Source organism: Garra rufa, chromosome 13 (assembly GCF_049309525.1).
Source record: "Garra rufa chromosome 13, GarRuf1.0, whole genome shotgun sequence".
Lineage (NCBI taxonomy): Eukaryota > Metazoa > Chordata > Actinopteri > Cypriniformes > Cyprinidae > Garra > Garra rufa.
Window position 1 is genome coordinate 31,056,924 of NC_133373.1, and position 17,251 is coordinate 31,074,174.

The 17,251-nt window shown below is 35.8% G+C and overlaps 1 protein-coding gene across 1 annotated transcript; it reads left to right on the forward strand.

The window, feature by feature from the left end:
* The first annotated feature begins 2,144 nt into the window (after positions 1-2,144).
* On the forward strand, positions 2,145-9,664 carry ankef1a (ankyrin repeat and EF-hand domain containing 1a). The gene is made up of 9 exons (XM_073817137.1): positions 2,145-2,497; positions 2,780-2,979; positions 3,523-3,672; positions 3,817-3,940; positions 4,214-5,042; positions 6,817-7,043; positions 7,308-7,477; positions 9,123-9,263; positions 9,512-9,664. The coding sequence occupies exons 1-9, from the start codon at positions 2,146-2,148 to the stop codon at positions 9,662-9,664; spliced, it is 2,346 nt and encodes a 781-aa protein (XP_073673238.1). The 5' UTR covers position 2,145.
* The last annotated feature ends 7,587 nt before the right edge of the window (positions 9,665-17,251 follow it).

Below are 17,251 nucleotides of genomic sequence, written 5' to 3' on the forward strand. Positions count from 1 at the left end.
CCAGGGGGATTTTGTAAAATATCATAAAATGTCCGGGTTTTTTACCTCATTTCACTTACCGCCATTAATTCAACACTTTAAATGCAGCCACTGCCCACCGGCATTATTCTGAGGTATCTGTCTGATGACGTGAAAGACCCAATTGTCAAAACAAAACAAACGAGGAGCTGCAAGAGCTGTGTGTCACTAACATGCCGAAACGCAAATGTAGTTTCACACATAGATATATATATATGTAGATGTCTCATTGCACCGCTCCAAGCACGTAGATGGGTCCGCCATATTGGAACGGTCCACTTGACCAACAGCTGTGCAGGACTGTGTAGAAGGGGTTCAGAAAAAAAATGGCAGCTGGCATCAGGAAGTACCTGTCATTGACAGCCGGAAGCCAGTTACTGGTATTCGGAGGGTAGGAGGAACCTGCCACTTGGTGACAGCCAATCAGCATCGACCAACTTGGCAGCAACCAATCATATGCAACTACGACAGACACGAATGGCAGTGTTTGTTGGAGCGGTACATTTTGAAATTAATGATCGGAGTAATGAATAATTGTTGCCTTGTATGTTTGATTATAACTTTTATGTTAGCGAACAACAATGTAACTGTCTACTATAGTTAATCGTTAATCTTAGTATGTTAGTGGGCTACCATTAACTTAAATTTCGTTTACTATTAAAATGAACATGATCAAATAATCTGACATCATACAAAGCCCGTTACAAATTTAAAGGCTTTATTAAACAACAGCAACAATGTTGTTTCTTGAAATACTACAAATGTAAAACTGAACCTTCATAACACAGCTTAAATTATTACAAAATAAAGGTAATAAGCCCGTGTACTTTTGTAATTCTGTCTTTAATCAGTTTACTGAATTTTTGAATATATATATATATATATATTGGTCTCTCTATAATTTTTTTTACACACACATATTATATATATATATATATATATATATATATATATATATATATATATATAGCCATTTAATGATACTTTTATTTGATAGATTTAATCGTATAGTACACAGTAATGACTTATTATATAAAAATTGGTATATATTTGTTATAAGTTTATATACGTTTTTACTATATATATATATATATATATATATATATATATATATATATATATATATATATATATATATAGTTGTTGTTTTCTTCCCCTCCGAGCGACAGCTGACGTCCGGTTTTAGTGGCAGGTACTGTCATCTGCCAGTGGCAGCCACTTCCTGCTGACAACTGCCGATTTTTCGCTGAACCCCCTCTCGGACTGTGGCATTTCGAATATTTAGTGATTACTAGGGTCAAGTCATAGATCTATGAGTGAATGTCGTCAAGTGGACTGCAGCGAAATGGCGGACGGCTTACGTATAACGGCCCATAGAGTCGCTAATAAGGAATCTACGTATATATCTATGGTTTCACACACGAATTGCAAAAAAATACCCGATGTTCAGTCGTGGTCAGTCTTCGTATTTAAGCATTTTATGTATTATCTATGTTTGCATTAGGTCTGTATAAAGAAAAGACTGAGAGAGATTTTTTTTTTTTTACAAGGCAATACTTATTTAAGCATTTTATGTATTGGAAGTAGTACAAGTATTTATTTATGTTTGTATTAGGCCAGTATAAAGAAAAGAATAAGAGAGATGATATTTTTTATGTTTTACAAGGCAATATTGAGCACTTGGGTACTTTTGTTGAATCCTGGGGAGGGTGTCCTCTTTTTGGATTCTCAAAATATGGTCACCCTATATTTAAGGTTCTTTTCATTCAGCTAGAGGTCATGCTGTGACATATCGATCTCCTGTTGGTCACAAGAGTCATGTGATGCGAATACGTTGCTCAGAGTTCACCAAGCTTGAACTTTCAAACGCAGCGAAATGCAAAAATATTTCGCACGGGCTTGCGTTTCCGGTCTAATGCATTCGCATGCGTATGAATGGAAGTCAATGGAACGAAAAGTGCAGTGTGACCGCGCCTTTACTAATAATTATGAAACAACGTTCAGCCATTTTGTGCTCTACCATTGCACCTTGATTAAAATCAGAAGTGAAGTGCATTCAAAACACCAGGAAAATGGAAAAAAAAACTACAAATGCTACCTTAAATTTTTTATATTTTCAGGTTCAGGATGTCATGCAACCTGGCCAAGGGAAGGCTTGAAGTTTTGCAGATCTACCGGCTGCTTCAGTGTGTCCAGGATGGAGATAAACCATACATAGAGAAATTAATCAGCATGGGTGTTCATGATCTCATTAATCTCACTGAGCCATGTGAGGGGAACGGTGTCCTGCACCTGGCATCGGTGGGCAACAAACCCGACATGCTGGAGTTCCTCATAGCTCAAGGTGCCCGTCCAGACGTGCAGGACAAAAGGGGGCGGACGCCCCTGATGCTGGCCACAGAGCTCGGATATGACGGTATCGTGTCTCTACTGGCCAAGAACAACGCAGACATGAAACCTGTAGACAAAGAAGGGAAAGGTAATATAGTTTAACTGACACTTTTTATATACAATATCACTTTTTCTCTTTTGGGTTAGATATTAATGAGGCTTCCAGTATTTGACGCCTCACCAAGAATTATTCTTAAGACAATTTGACAGCAACCACATAGTCCACTCCACAGAGACCATCAATGGCTGGCAGCATCCTGCCATTTTGGAGATTTACTGTATGCAGTCTATCTAATTACAGATCAGGGCAAGGCCAGGAAACTAGTGTGTAAACCGATCTGAGTAATCCGTATTCTGGCTTCTCTCCCAGGCTTGCTCTTCTACTGCATCCACCCTACAAAAAGGCACATGCGCTGCCTCCAGGTGGCCCTGAACGGCAATGCAGATGTCAACAATGTTTCAGAAACTGGGATGCCAGTGTTCTTGTTGGCCTGCGAACAAGCTCAGGACTGTGAAGGAATGTGTCTCAGTATCCTAGAGAGAGGAGCTGACCCCAATGCTACAAATCAGGTTTGCAAACGTTGTATAATTGATAATGGTATATTTAAAGCCGCTTTCCCTGAAATGGACTGTAAACTTATTTGAATGTGCACTTGCAGAGCACTCAGATCTTGTATATTTGACGTTTGTGTGTATATGTACACAGTTTTTGAACAGTAATGTTTTTAATGTTTTTTAAAGAAGTCTCCTCTGCTCACCAAGCCTGCATTTATTTGATCCAAAGTACAGCAAATATTTTTATTATTTAAAATAGCTGCTTTCTATTTGAATATATTTTAAAATGTAATTTATTCCTGTGATCAAAGCTAAATCTAAATTACATTTTAAAATATATTCAAATAGAAAAGAGTTAATTTAAATAGTAAAAATATTTAACAATTGTACTATTTTGATTAAAAAAAATGCAGGATTGGTGAGCAGAAAAGGCTTCTTTAAAAAACATTAAAAATCTTATTGTTAAAAAAACCTTTTAACTGGTAGTGTATATTTAAAAAGTGCACTTTGTAATGTCAAATCAAAAGTTTTACTTGACTGATTTTGTGTGTATCCCAGGAAACAGGTCGGACAGCTCTGATGGAGGCCACCAGAGCAGGAGCAATAGATCTTGTAAGAGTCATCCTCAAGAAAGGTGGAAATGTCAATGCCTTGGATAAGAAGCGATTCCATGCAGCTCACTTTGCAGCTGAAAGAGGCTTCTTTGAAGTTAGGATCACTTCTGTTGTTGTTTAACAATTATACAAAGAGTTAAAGATAAAATTTGCTTTTATTGAACAAAACTGCCCTAGCATTTGTATTTCACGTATGTATTTCTCCCAATTATTTATCATTACTACTTTTTTTATCCAGATCATTAAGGTGTTGTCTGCATATGCAGCAGACTTTGGAGTGGTAACATCAGAAGGGGATACACCACTGCACTTTGCTGCCTCTGGTGGCTACACAGATTGCTGCAGGTTTCTAGCTCAAAGAGGTAAATCAATTTATTTTAAGCCACACAGGATCAATAAACCAGGGGAGAATAAATTTTATTTTAAGGTGGTCGCTGTAAATTCTTGATGACAAAAAGGATATCAATAGTAAAACAACTGACTATACCTAAAAATCATAAAATAATTCACTGTATTTTGTGACTATTTTTCTATATTTTCTACATTACCATAAAAGCAGTCATGCTTGTTGATTTGAGCAAGCTTGATTTGAAATATTGTATTTGATGCCTTAAAGATTCAAGTTCCTACTTTAGGAAGCAATCCCAAATTGAAGAACCAAGAAGGTCTGCTTCCCCGTCAGATTGCTAAGGATTGTGGGCACAAAGCCACAGTAAAAGAGCTTAAGAAGGCTGAACGACTGCATGGAAAGTTCTCAAAAGGAGCGGGTGGCACAAATGAACCATGGGCTCTGATGCTTCACGACTGGTCTCATGAAAATGAGAATGCATTGAGAAGTGCTTTCGAGTCAGCATCAGACGGCTACATGGGAATAGAGATGGTGTCCAGAGCGACGTTTGTGTCTGTTCTTCAGGAACTTCATGCTCCTCTAGATGATAACCAAATTCATGCTCTTCTGCTTGCTCTTGATAAGAGACGAGAGGCCTTTATAAATATAAATGACTTCCTGAAAGGTCTCAAATATCTGCCGAAGACATATGTTATGGCTTCTTATGGGCCTAAGAAGAAGAAGGCAACCAAGGCAGGAAAGACCAAAAAGACTAAGTTCAATGCACCACTGCCCATCTGCACTGTCCCGCCTGATCATATTCATCGGCGTGATGATGGTGGGCCACCTCAGTTTTTGATTGAAAGTTACCAGCATGCTACAGACACCCACAGATATGACCGGGACCATCGACCAGGGCATCCTATCGAAGATGATACAGCATGGTACATCGATGACCCTGAAAAGATATACATAAATATGAACTACTGTGTTAAAACAGGAGATATTGAGTCTCTCAGGTTGGCACTCAGCCAAAAGATTCCTGTAGATGTGAAAGATCGCTTTTACAAGACGCCACTCATGGCTGCATGTGCAAGTGGGAACTACGAAGTGGCAAAATTCCTTCTTGATAATGGGTAAGTTTAATGAATTTATAAGAATTGACTTAGTGACTTGCGAAAGTATTTATACTTTCGCAAGTATTTATTTATATATTTTATTTATATTTTTTCACATTTTGTTATGTTGCAGCCTTATGTTGAACTGCTTTAAATTACTTTTTTCCACATCAATCTACACTCCGTACACCATAATGACAAAGCACAAAACAAGTTTGTAACAACTTAGCAAATTTAGTTGAAATAAAAAACTTAAATGATTGCATTGCAAAATAATCCATACCCTTTTCTGGGACGCTTGACATTTAGCTCAGGAGCATTCATATCGCTTGTAGATGTTAATGCACTTCGAGTTAAGTTAAACTGTGGCAAATTCATTTGAATGAGTATGTTTTGGAATAGCACACACCTCTCAGAAAAGGTCTAATAACCAAAAATGCATATCAGAGCAAAAACCAAGCCCTGAAGTCAAAATAACTGCCTGTAGAGCTCAGAAACAGGCTGGCATCAAGGCACAGATCTGGGGAAGAGTTGATAAAAACTTCTGCTCCATTGAAGGTTTACAGAAGCAAGTAGCCTCCATTATCCATAATGGAAGAAGCCTGAAACAACTAGAACTCTTTCTAGAGCTGGCCTGCTGGCCAAACTGAGCAATTGATGGAGAAGGGCTTTGGTTAGACTACTGACCAAGAAGCTGATGGTCACTCTAGTTGTGCTCTATGATCCTAAATCCAGTCTTTATGGCAGTGTGACAAAGTCAATCCTCTCCTCAGTAAAGACACATGAAAACCCACTTGGAATTTGCAAAAAAGCACCTAAAGGACCCTCAGACTGTGAGAAACAAGATTTTCTGGTCTGATGAACCTTAATTCCAAGCATCATGTTTGAAGGAAACCAGGCACTGCTCATCACCTGCAGAGTACCATCCCAAAAGTAAATTGTGCTGGTAGCAGCCTCATGCTGTGGGGCTGTTTTTCAGCAGCAGGGACTGAGGGACTTAACAGAGTAGAAGGAAAGCTCAGTGCACTAAAATATTGAGATAACCTTAATGAAAACCCAGTCCAGAGCATTCAGAATCTCAGACTAGGCAGAAGGTTCAACTTCCAACAAGACAATGACCCTAAGCACACAGCAAGAGTGGCTTATAGACAACTCTGTGAATGTCCTTGAGTAGCCCAGGCACAGCCTTGGCATGAACGCATTCAAATATTTCTGGAGAAACCTGAAAATGTCTGCCAGCAACCATCAAAGCTGACAGAGTTTGAGAGGTGAAGAGGTGAGGCGAAGAATAGCAGATAATTGCCAAATGCAGATGTGCAAAGCTTGTCGCATCATACCCAAAAACACTTGAGGCTGTAAAGGTGCTTTAACAAAGTACTGAGTTAAGGGTATGAATACTACTAATGCAATGTACTTATTTTAGTGTTTTATTTTTAATAAATTTGCGAAGTTCTCACAAGTTTCTTTTGTGCTTTGTCATTATGGTGGATGGAGTGCAAAGTGATGTGGGAAAATGTCATTCCAAACCTGTATTAAGATATTTTGAAGAATGTTGGTCACCAAACAGTTTTGATTCCGACTGACTTGGAAATCAATGGGAACTGAAACTGTTGGTTACCAACATGCTTCAAAATATCTTCTTTCATGTTCCACAGTGGAAGTTATACATGTTTGGAATGACATGAGAGTGAGTACAAATTTAAATTTTTGGGTGGACTATCCTTATAAAGGAATAGTTTAAAGTATTTTACATATTTGTAAAAATGATACCCAAATGATGATCTCGTCGCAGGGCTGACGTGAACGCATGCGATCAGTTTAGCTGGACTCCTCTACACCATGCCTGTCATGCAGGACAGCTGGACATCATACAGTTGCTGCTGGAGGCGGGAGCTGCTGTGGACTCGCCCACCCTCAATGGAGCCACTCCCCTAATGAGAGCCATTGAGAGCTGTAGGCCGTCTTGTGTGGAGTACCTCATCAAAGCTGGGGCCAAGGTCAATGCAGTAAACAAGACAGGTACAGTTCCCTTTCTAGCAAAGAACTATTGTAATACAACTTCAACATCTTGACAGATTATAAATCTATAGAACCACATGCACCTTCTTAATTTAATAACTATCTAAGTGCAGACTGTTTACGTCATTCCCACAATGCCACCTCATCTTTGCTGGAGAACTTTTCTTATGAACACCCTGATTTACAGTGCATTAAATCTCTGGGATTGATCAACTTTGGCTCTGCTGTCATTTGAGTCAGGAACTTTCAATCTTTTAATTGCAGAGCAAAACTGCTTGGACGTTGCCCACGCTTATGCAGACTTTAGGGTGGTGGATTTGATCCAGGCTAAGATTAATACGCTACCCAGACCGAAGGAGAATAAGAAGCCACAGCCTGTCAGAATTCACCGCAAACTAACGCCAGCCTCAACCCCTGGCTCTATAAAAGAAAAGGTAGAATCTGTACTGTACGTGACTCAACATATTTACTTAACATGTTTTTCAGAGTTATCGACACTTGCATAAGCAAATGACAATAATCGACGAGCCAGTCAATTTCTGACAAAATCAAGCCCTGTCCTACATTTTTTCTTAATTGAGAAGCTATTTCACTCATCTATACATTACAGTATTGAATAAAAGATGATTCTTTTTTCCCATTCACATCGACATTAACAACAACATACCTTCTCTCATTATTATAAAATTTAATACACTACTATAGTCATTCGTTTTTGAACAGTACAATTTTTTGTTTTAGTTAAATAATTCTCTTCTGCTCACCAAGCCTGCATTTATTTGATCCAAAGTACAGCAAAACCAGTTCAATTTTGAAATAGTTTTACTATTTAGAATAACTTTTTTTATTTGAATATATTTTAATATGTAATTTATTTCTGTGATCAAAGCTTTTCAGCATCATTACTCTATTGTTCAGTGTCACATGAGCCTTCAGAAATCATTCTCATATGCTGATTTGCTGTTCAAACAAACAAACATTTATTATTATTATTATCTATATTTAAAACAGTTGATTAGATTTTGTCAGGATCCTTTGATGAATAGAAAGATCCAAAGATCAGCTTTTGTAACACCATTTGGAGACAGTATAATATTTTTTATTTAGGATTTATTTAGTTTTATTTAGGATGCTGATGATGAAGACATTTATGTTACAAAAAATATTTTGGATAAATGCTGTCCTTCTGAACTTTCTATTCATCAAAGAAATCTGAAAAAAAAATCTACTCAGCTGTTTTCAACATAATAGTAATAAAAATAAATGTTTTTTGAGCAGCAAATTAAAATATTCAAATGATTTATGAAGGATCATTTGACTGGAGTAATGATGCTAAAATTTCAGCTTAGAAATCACAGTAATACTTACATTTTAAAATATATTCAAATAGAAAACATTAATTTTAAATAGTAAAAACATTTCAGAATTTTACTGTTTTTGCTCTACTTTGTATCAAATAAATGCAGGCTTGGTGAGCAGAAGAGACTTCTGTAAAAAAACATTTCAAGTCTTACTGTTCAAAAACTTTTGACTGGTAGTGTTCATAATATGAGACCAGGGATAAATATTATTTCCCCTTTCATATGCTGTTAAATATTTTTTTTAATACTACAGTAGTCCTGGACTTTATGCTGACACCAATGGCATGAATATACAGCATCACTGATGATATTATAGAAATATTCTATATATATTTTGTTTATATGTAAACCTTGGATTTTGGAGCAGTGCTAAAAATATATTATTTTTCATTACATATGTGTTGAGTACTATTCACAGTAATTCTCATTTTAAAATTGCTGTGTCAATTCAAATATAAAATTTCAAACCGCATAAGAGCTGTGATCAAACCAATCTGGCAAGGGAAATGAGATGACACAGCAAATGAAAACCCAGTTAAAGAGTAAGTAAATGAGTCCAGACGTGTCACATTACCCCCCAACAAGGCCCTGGCAGCTTTGTGACTCATTAGTGTGCTCAGGGAAAGCCTGCTGAACCTTTGTTGAAAGTCACACCATTGTCAATGTGTCATCACGTCCACTGTGTCTTGATTATGGTGTTGGTGCTTTATCTTCGCAGCAGGGCACCGTTCCCACTCCTACAGCCTCCTCAAACTCAGCAGTCAAGAAAGCAATGAAGAAAGACAGTGTTATCGTGCACAGCACTCAGATCACTAGCGGCAAGCTCAACAAATTGGACATCAGTTTTGTGCCAAGAACGGTAAGCTGGACACCATTCATAGGTGTACGCACAGAGAAATGTAAGCTAGGTGGGCGTGAGCACAGTGGGCCTCATGAGCTAATAATAAAAAGTGTTTTCATGCAAACACAGTGTGCACATAAATTTCTCTATCTATCTATCTATCTATCTATCTATCTATATATATATCTATTTACATGTATAAAAGCAGATGAGCACATTTTTTTTCAGTGGGCTATCATGTCAGTTTTTCTTGCTTTTTGTTGTAGACGTGGCAAAATCAGCTGACCACCAGCGAGCTGATGGATAGGAAAGCAAGGAGGAGGCAGCGTTTCAGTTTTGAGGTGGACTTTGATGACTTCAAGATGCCATTTAATAAAAACATTCAAAAGAAGTCTGTGGAGTTTGAGATGACTGACTGAAAGGTAAAGAAACAGTCTTGTTTGAGATCAAAAAGTAGAAATATCATTGCTTGCTAAGTCAAATGGTATTATTATTGCTAATTTTTTGGGTTAAGGGTTTGCACAGACCCCACAAACCAGAAGTTATAAATATTGGCATGTCCTCTTGCTTTTTGTTAAGTGATCAGACAAACAATTTCCACCTGGCAGATAATAAAATGGACAATAAATCTTATAAAAACAGGTATCTGTGCCATCTAAACACCAGGGGTTAAATTCAAGACAATTTTCTTAAGGAAGAATTCAAGACATTTCTTAAGGTAAATTATAAAGTTGGTAAAGAAGTGAAAGTCTTATTTTTCCTAGATCAGCGCTTGCCATTTCAACTTTGTCCCTATTTAAGTGTAAGTGAACATTATCAAAAAATTTTGTCACTTCAGAGTACTTAAATTTTGACTTCAGAGTCAAAATTGTAACCCTGGACCGCAAAACCAGTCAAGGTTCAATTTTTTTGAATTTGAGATTTATACATAATCTGAAATCTGAATAAATACGCTTTCCATTGATGTAATGTTTGTGAGGACAATATTTGGCCAAGATACAACTATTTGAAAATCTGAAATCCGATGGTGCAAAAAACAAAAATCAAAATATTGAGAAAATCGCCTTTAAAGTTGTCCAAATGAAGTTCTTAGCAATGCATATTACTAATCAAAAATTAAGTTTTGATATATTTACAGTAGGAAATTTACAAAATATCTTCATGGAACATGAGCTTTACTTAATATCCTAATGATTTTTGCCATAAAAGAAAATCCGATCACTTTGACCCATTTTTGGCTATTGCTACAAATATACCCGTGCTACTTATAACTGGTTTTGTGGTCCAGGGTCACAATTAATCTTTTATTTACATCATATCTGCACTGTGTTGTTTATGATGAGGGAATTCGAAACATGCGCACTCACCAACAGTCCTGGCGTTTTCAGCACTGACTAATGTAAGCGCCTCTGATTGGCCAATGCATTCCTAAGTTCAACAGAAACGTGTTTGATTGGTTAAGGCTCAACGTTGCACAAAACAGTGTGTAAAAGCAATCAGATGCAGTGTGAGCGAATCAAAATGTAATTCTGCGAATTGATAATTTTCATTCATTTTCACATTTAATTTTAATCGCCATGGCCATAATACATTACTTAATTGTGCAGGTGCATTTTTTGCCCCTTTGTCTTGAGTTAATGGGGCATTTTTGTTCATTTTGGTGGGATTTTTGCCACAAGCCCTTGTTAATTTCCAACCCTGTTGTGCACATTTCTAGTAGAAGTAATATGCCACAAGTTGCTAATGTTATTCTGTAATGCTTAATAATTTAAACAACCCACCTTGGGGATTTAAGACATTTAAGTTTAAGTTGAATATTATTCTAACTTTAAAGGCACAATATGGATGATTTTTTTTAATTAAAATATCCAAAAAAACACTAGAATAGTGTTACATATTTTGTTGACTTGTATATTTACATTACTCCCAAATGTTTCCAAGAATGTTTAAATCCAGAAAAATAGAAATTTAAGTAGTGTCAATGACATCAAACACCTTTGATTTCCGTGTTTATATTGTAGAAAACAGAGAAACACTAAAGACGCTTTATTTTGTTATGTGTTGTATTAGACAGGTGACAAACACACAGAGTAGCATTATAACAAAACTTTCAACACTCAAATGTATCTAGTATGACAAAACAGCGCTGTTTTACCCAACATACACATGACAGGAAGAAGCGAAAGTGGTCGACTGTGGCATAATAAAAGCTCCACCGCTTTTAAGCCGTGTGTGATCGTCTCTCAATAGCAATCGCTCATTTACTTCCATGGCTTTCTGCCTCACCCTGCTTCATACTATAGTGACGTTAATAAAACTTTAGTATATTAGCTCATCCATAAACATGATTTCTTCCTGAATCTCGTCGGACTGCATAAGATGTGGGAATAAAAACTTCAACTCCCATGATTCTACACGCTATGACGGTGTCATCAAACTACGCCTTTGTTTTGTTGTTTGTTTTGAATATGCACTCTCTAGCAGCGAAAATACATATTTTGCCTTTAAGAGAGGTTATTTACAATGATTTTTAGCAATATTCTTTTCAGTAATTCTAATTCTTCCTAAATTTGTCTTTAGAACAATCTTAGGAACCAAGATAAGAACATTAAGACAGGTTTTTTCGAATACAAAACATTACGTAGAAAATAGTTTAGAAAAATTTCATTTATAAGAATCTTTTGTAAATCCTGCCCCAAATTATAATAGAGATTTTGGGGTCAGCTAGCAACCACTCAGCACATCTTGGCAGCCTGATAGCAAAACCCTGGCAGCCTTCCAAAATGCCTTAGCATCATATCTTCAAATTTTCCATGAGCATCAGCACTTTAGTTTAGGTAACATTCTAACATACCGTGTGTTTCACGCTGTAGTTACTTAGGGATTATTCCTGCATGTCTCACGGCTGTTTCTCTGTCGCCTCAGAGAGGGAGGTACGTTAAGTAAGATTGATTATGCGTTTAGGAGAGGCAGGAGATGAGAGCTGCTGCCTACGTGCTGGCATGCAGTTTGTCTCCTCCATGTCTCAGCGTCTGTCGGGCGTGCTGAGTACAGGCCTTTCACCACAGGCAGCGCGGCGCAAAAACCCCTCATGTTGTTTATCTCAAAAATCCGAGCAATTCTATCCACTTGCTTTAACAAGAATCAGATACATTAACTGCTGATTAACAATGTCATAGTAGAAATGTATGATTGAAACTCTGACTAGTAGAAAGACTTGCAGTAAAAGCTGTTTTTGTTTTCAATACCTTACAGATTGAAGAGACATGCACCAGTTATCACCGACCTCAGAGCAGATTCTACATTCTTTCAGCTATAAGGAAATGTGCCACTCGGAAATGCACGGTTTCTCTGTTTGGCCAACAGATGGCGCAACAATGTTTACATACGAACAGTGTCTGTTTTGGATGGCTGTTCTAAGATCCTCAGGGACTCTTGTGTTACAGCTCAGCTCAGCACACCACACCACACCACAGTACTGCAAAATGGCAGCCAAAACAATTGTGATTGTTTAGTATTTTGAACCCGGTTAAAATATCATGTGATTGAACATTCATTCAAAATGTACAGGTATGTATTGTATGTTTAATGAATCATAGCTGCCATTCCATAAACAATCTCTCTGATTTATTCCCTGTTGTAATCTGTTTTAAGTTTAAAAATCAATACAAATGTACCACTAATGAGTACGAAGGATACTCACAGCGATAAGGAAATAAATATCCACATAAAAACAATGTAACAACACGTTTACTGTAACCGCCAAGCTCTGTTTAAAATGTCAACAGTGGCGTCTGAAAAACAGAGATAAGGTGTTTTGTATTTGTATGACGTGGATCTGATTAAATGCGCCCATGTCTGCTGATACCAGCGTTTACTGCTGAATTAGATCATTAGATTGCTATGCCTTCAAGGCCTTTGGGCATGGTTACATAACAAAATAAATGGTCAAAACCAACGGCTATAAATCAAGGCTACTGAAACTACAGGGTTTACACATATCCATTTGGTACCCAATCAGATTATGGAGAATTTATGTCAATTATCAGAGACTGTAACTAGCAACTGTGCGATATATATGGATTTTTGTACATGCATCTGTGTCTAAATCGAAATTTTTGATTGTTTGTTACAGAAGCTGAAAAAGAGACAACAAAAGAGCAAACATGAGAGTCATAGAGAGAGAGAGAGAGAGAGAGTTGGGGGGCGAGTCTGAGAGTTGGTGCATCAGAGAGAGAGAAGGACAGGGCGAATGAAAGCGATAGTGTGAGTGTGAACCCTTCGGTGACATTCATCCCTGTAGATGTGGGTAACGACACAGAGCAGTGTGGGGTGAGTCAGGGATAGAAATGGAGGAGTGAATTTTTAATAAAATCAATGCTCTGGGCTTTAGAGTAAACAAGATCTTTCAAGAGCGATGAGCACGCACATGCAAATTGTGTTTTCATGTGCTGAAGTGTCTGCATTTATGCATGAATGTCGATTCATCTCCATTGATGTTGTTTATTATCATAATACTCATGAACATTGTTGTATTTAATCGGATTTGTCATGACCATAATTAATTTACACTGTCAGTCAAAAAAGAAACAACGATTTCTATGTATGTATAGATACACACACACTACCAGTCAAAAGTTTTTGCACAGTAAGATTTTTAATGTTTTTTAATAAGTCTCTTCTGCTCCACAAGCCTGCATTTATTTGATCCAAAGTACAGCAAAACAGTAAGATTTTGAAATATTTTTAATATTTAAATGAACTGTTTTCTATTATAAAATGTAATTTATTCCTGTGATCAAAGTAAAATTATTAGTATCATTACTCCAGTCACATGATTCTTTAGAAATTATTCTAATATTCTGATTTGCTGCTCAAAAAAAAAACATTTATTATTATTATTATTATATTGAAAACAGCTGAGTTAAATTTTTTGATGAATAGAAAGTTCAAAAGAACAGCATTTATCTGAAATACAAATCCTTTGTACTATTATAAATGTCTGTATCATCACTTTATCATCAATTTAAAGCATCCTTGCTAAATAAAAGTATTCATTTCTATAAATTTCTTTCCCCAAAAAAATTATACTGACTCCAATCTTTTGAATGGTATAGTGTACGTTCCAAAAGCTTTTTATTCCAGATAAATGCTGATCTTTGAAGAATCCTGAAAAAATGTACTCAACTGTTTTAAATATTAATAATAATAAATGTTTCTTGAACAGAAAATCAGCATATTAGAATGATTTCTGAAGTATCATGTGACACTGAAGACTGATGCTGAAAATTTAGCTTTGATTACAAGAATAAATTACATTTTAAATATATATATATATATATATATATATATATATATATATATATATTGAAACAGAAAGCATTTATTTTAAATAGTACAAATTTTTGACTTAAAATTAAAAAAACATTACATGTATATATATAAGTAAGTCTTTTTATTTAAATTCATTCAGAAATCATTCTAATATGCTGATTTGGAGCTCAAGAGACATATTGTACTATTAGCACTTTCAACAACATTAAGCAGCAAATGATTAGCATTGATTATAAAAATCATTAATAACTGAGCACAAATACTAATTAAGCAGCAAATCTAAATAGAATGATTTATAAAGGATCATGTGACACTAAAGACTGGAGTAATGATGCTGAAAATTCAGTTTTCAAGAATTACAGGAATAAATTGCATTTTAAAATATATTAAAATAGAATCAGTTCTTTTAATTTGTAATAATATTTCAAAATATTAATGTTTTACTGTATTTTTAATAAAATAAATGAAGCTTGAGACTTCTAAACCAATTGTTACAAACTGGTAATGTATGCAAGTTTTATTTTCGTAAATTTGGTCATGTAGTGCTGTGCTACGACTTTGTTTTGCTCCATCTGAAATGATATGCCTGCCCCGTCCACCTTGTTTTCTGGGTTGAAAGTCTTTCCTTGCAGCACTGCAGTGTTTCTACTCATACACACCCCCACACCGAGCTTACTCAGCATTCTTCTTCCTCCTGGGACCAAGGGGAGACGGAGAGCTCTGGCCAGGCTTGGCCTGCGCTGTGTTTGTGTTTTATTCAGTGCCTGTCACAGCTTCTGCTCCATGCCAGGGGCCACTGATCTGAGCACAGCCGCCAGGGTCTGTCCTGACAGGGAGTTACGATGCTCCTGCAGACCACTAATTCTCAGTTCAGGGACTGAGAATCTGCATACGCATAGGCACAGAATAGAGATATAAACATCAGTGTTAGTGCTGTTACAATATCACAGGGACTGTGAATTACAGTTTTATATGAATACGCTGCGACTGTTTTATCATAATAAATCCCGGGATGCCATTATACAGCAACTTTCTTACGCCTAACTGGTGAAGAGTAGAGTCTGTCATTCGCAATAAAACAGGTGATTACTAGTTTATTAGGGTAATTCTTGTAAGATGGAGGAACGTGGAGATGTTTACAACCTTCAATGTGAAGCAGCACTTAAAATATGGACAGAAAGCCAGAATTAAAGTTTATTGGACATTATAAATCCCAGGCTTTATTTATCTGATCAAAATGCAGTATAATATTGTGAAATATTATTATTTAAAATAAGTTTTCTTTTAAAAGAAGATTTTAAAAATGTAATTTTCAGCATCATTACTCCAGTCTTCAGTGTCACATGATACTTAAGAAATGATTCTAATATGCTGATTTGGTGCTCATCATTTTTGGAAATAGCTGTGCTGCTTATCTTTTTTTTTTTTTTTGTGAAATTATGATACATTTGTTGACAGGATTCTTTGATGAATAGAAAGGTTAAAAAACCTGCATTTTTTCATAATTTATTACTTTTGTAACATTATAAACTGTTACTGACCCCAAACACACACACACACACACACACACACACACACACACACACACACACACATGTATATTTACACTACCGGTCAAAAGTTTTTGAACAGTAAAATTTTTTATGTTTTTAAGAATTCCCTTTGCTCACCAGGCCTGCATTTATTTGATCCAAAGTGCAGTAAAAACAGTAAAATTTGGAAATATTTTTACTATTTAAAATAACTGCATTCTATTTTAATCTATTTTAAAATGTAATTTATTCCTGTGATCAAAGCTAAATTTTCAGCATCATTACTCCAGTCGCCATTGTCACATGATCCTTCAGAAATCATTCTAATAATCTGATTTGCTGTTCGAGAAGCAATTTATATTAATAATATTATCAATATTTATTTTTTTCAAGGTTCTTTGATGAATAGTAAGATCCAAAGATCAGCATTTATCTGAAATAAAAAGCTTTTGTAATATCACCATTCAAAAGCTTGGAGTCCGTAGGGATTATAGAAATTAATACATTTTTATTTACCAAGGATGCTTTAAATTGATCAAATTGCTATTTCAGATAAATTATGTTCTTCTGAATTTTCGATTCATCAAAAAAACTTCTACTCAGCTGTTTTCAACAGAATAATAATAAATGTTTTTTGTATATAATTTCTATTTCTAATTTAAATAAAAGCTGTTCTTATTCTTTTACTATTCATCTAAGAATCCTGTTAAAATGTATGTATGTGACTGGAGTAATGATGCTAAAAATTCTGCTTTGAAATTAGGAATAAATGTTCAAATAGAAAACCGTTATTTTGAATAGTAAAAATATTTCAAAATTGTACTGTTTTTGCTCTACTTTGGATCAAATAAATGGAGGCTTGGTGAGCAGAAGAGACAACTTTAAAAACATTTAAAATCTTACTGTTCAAAAACTTTAGACTGGTAGTGTATGTATATTGCCTTTCATTGATGAATTGGAGCCTAGCCTAAACTTCCTTTCAACTGACTCAACCCAGATCAAATATAAGGCACGTGGTATCTCTAAAAGTAATATTCTTTCGAGTACCAAAACAGTTTTCTTTTTCTGATGAGCACAGTGAGATTTTCCTACCAGCAGCCTTAAATACAGCTGCTGTCGTTGTAGAGTAAATGATTGTTT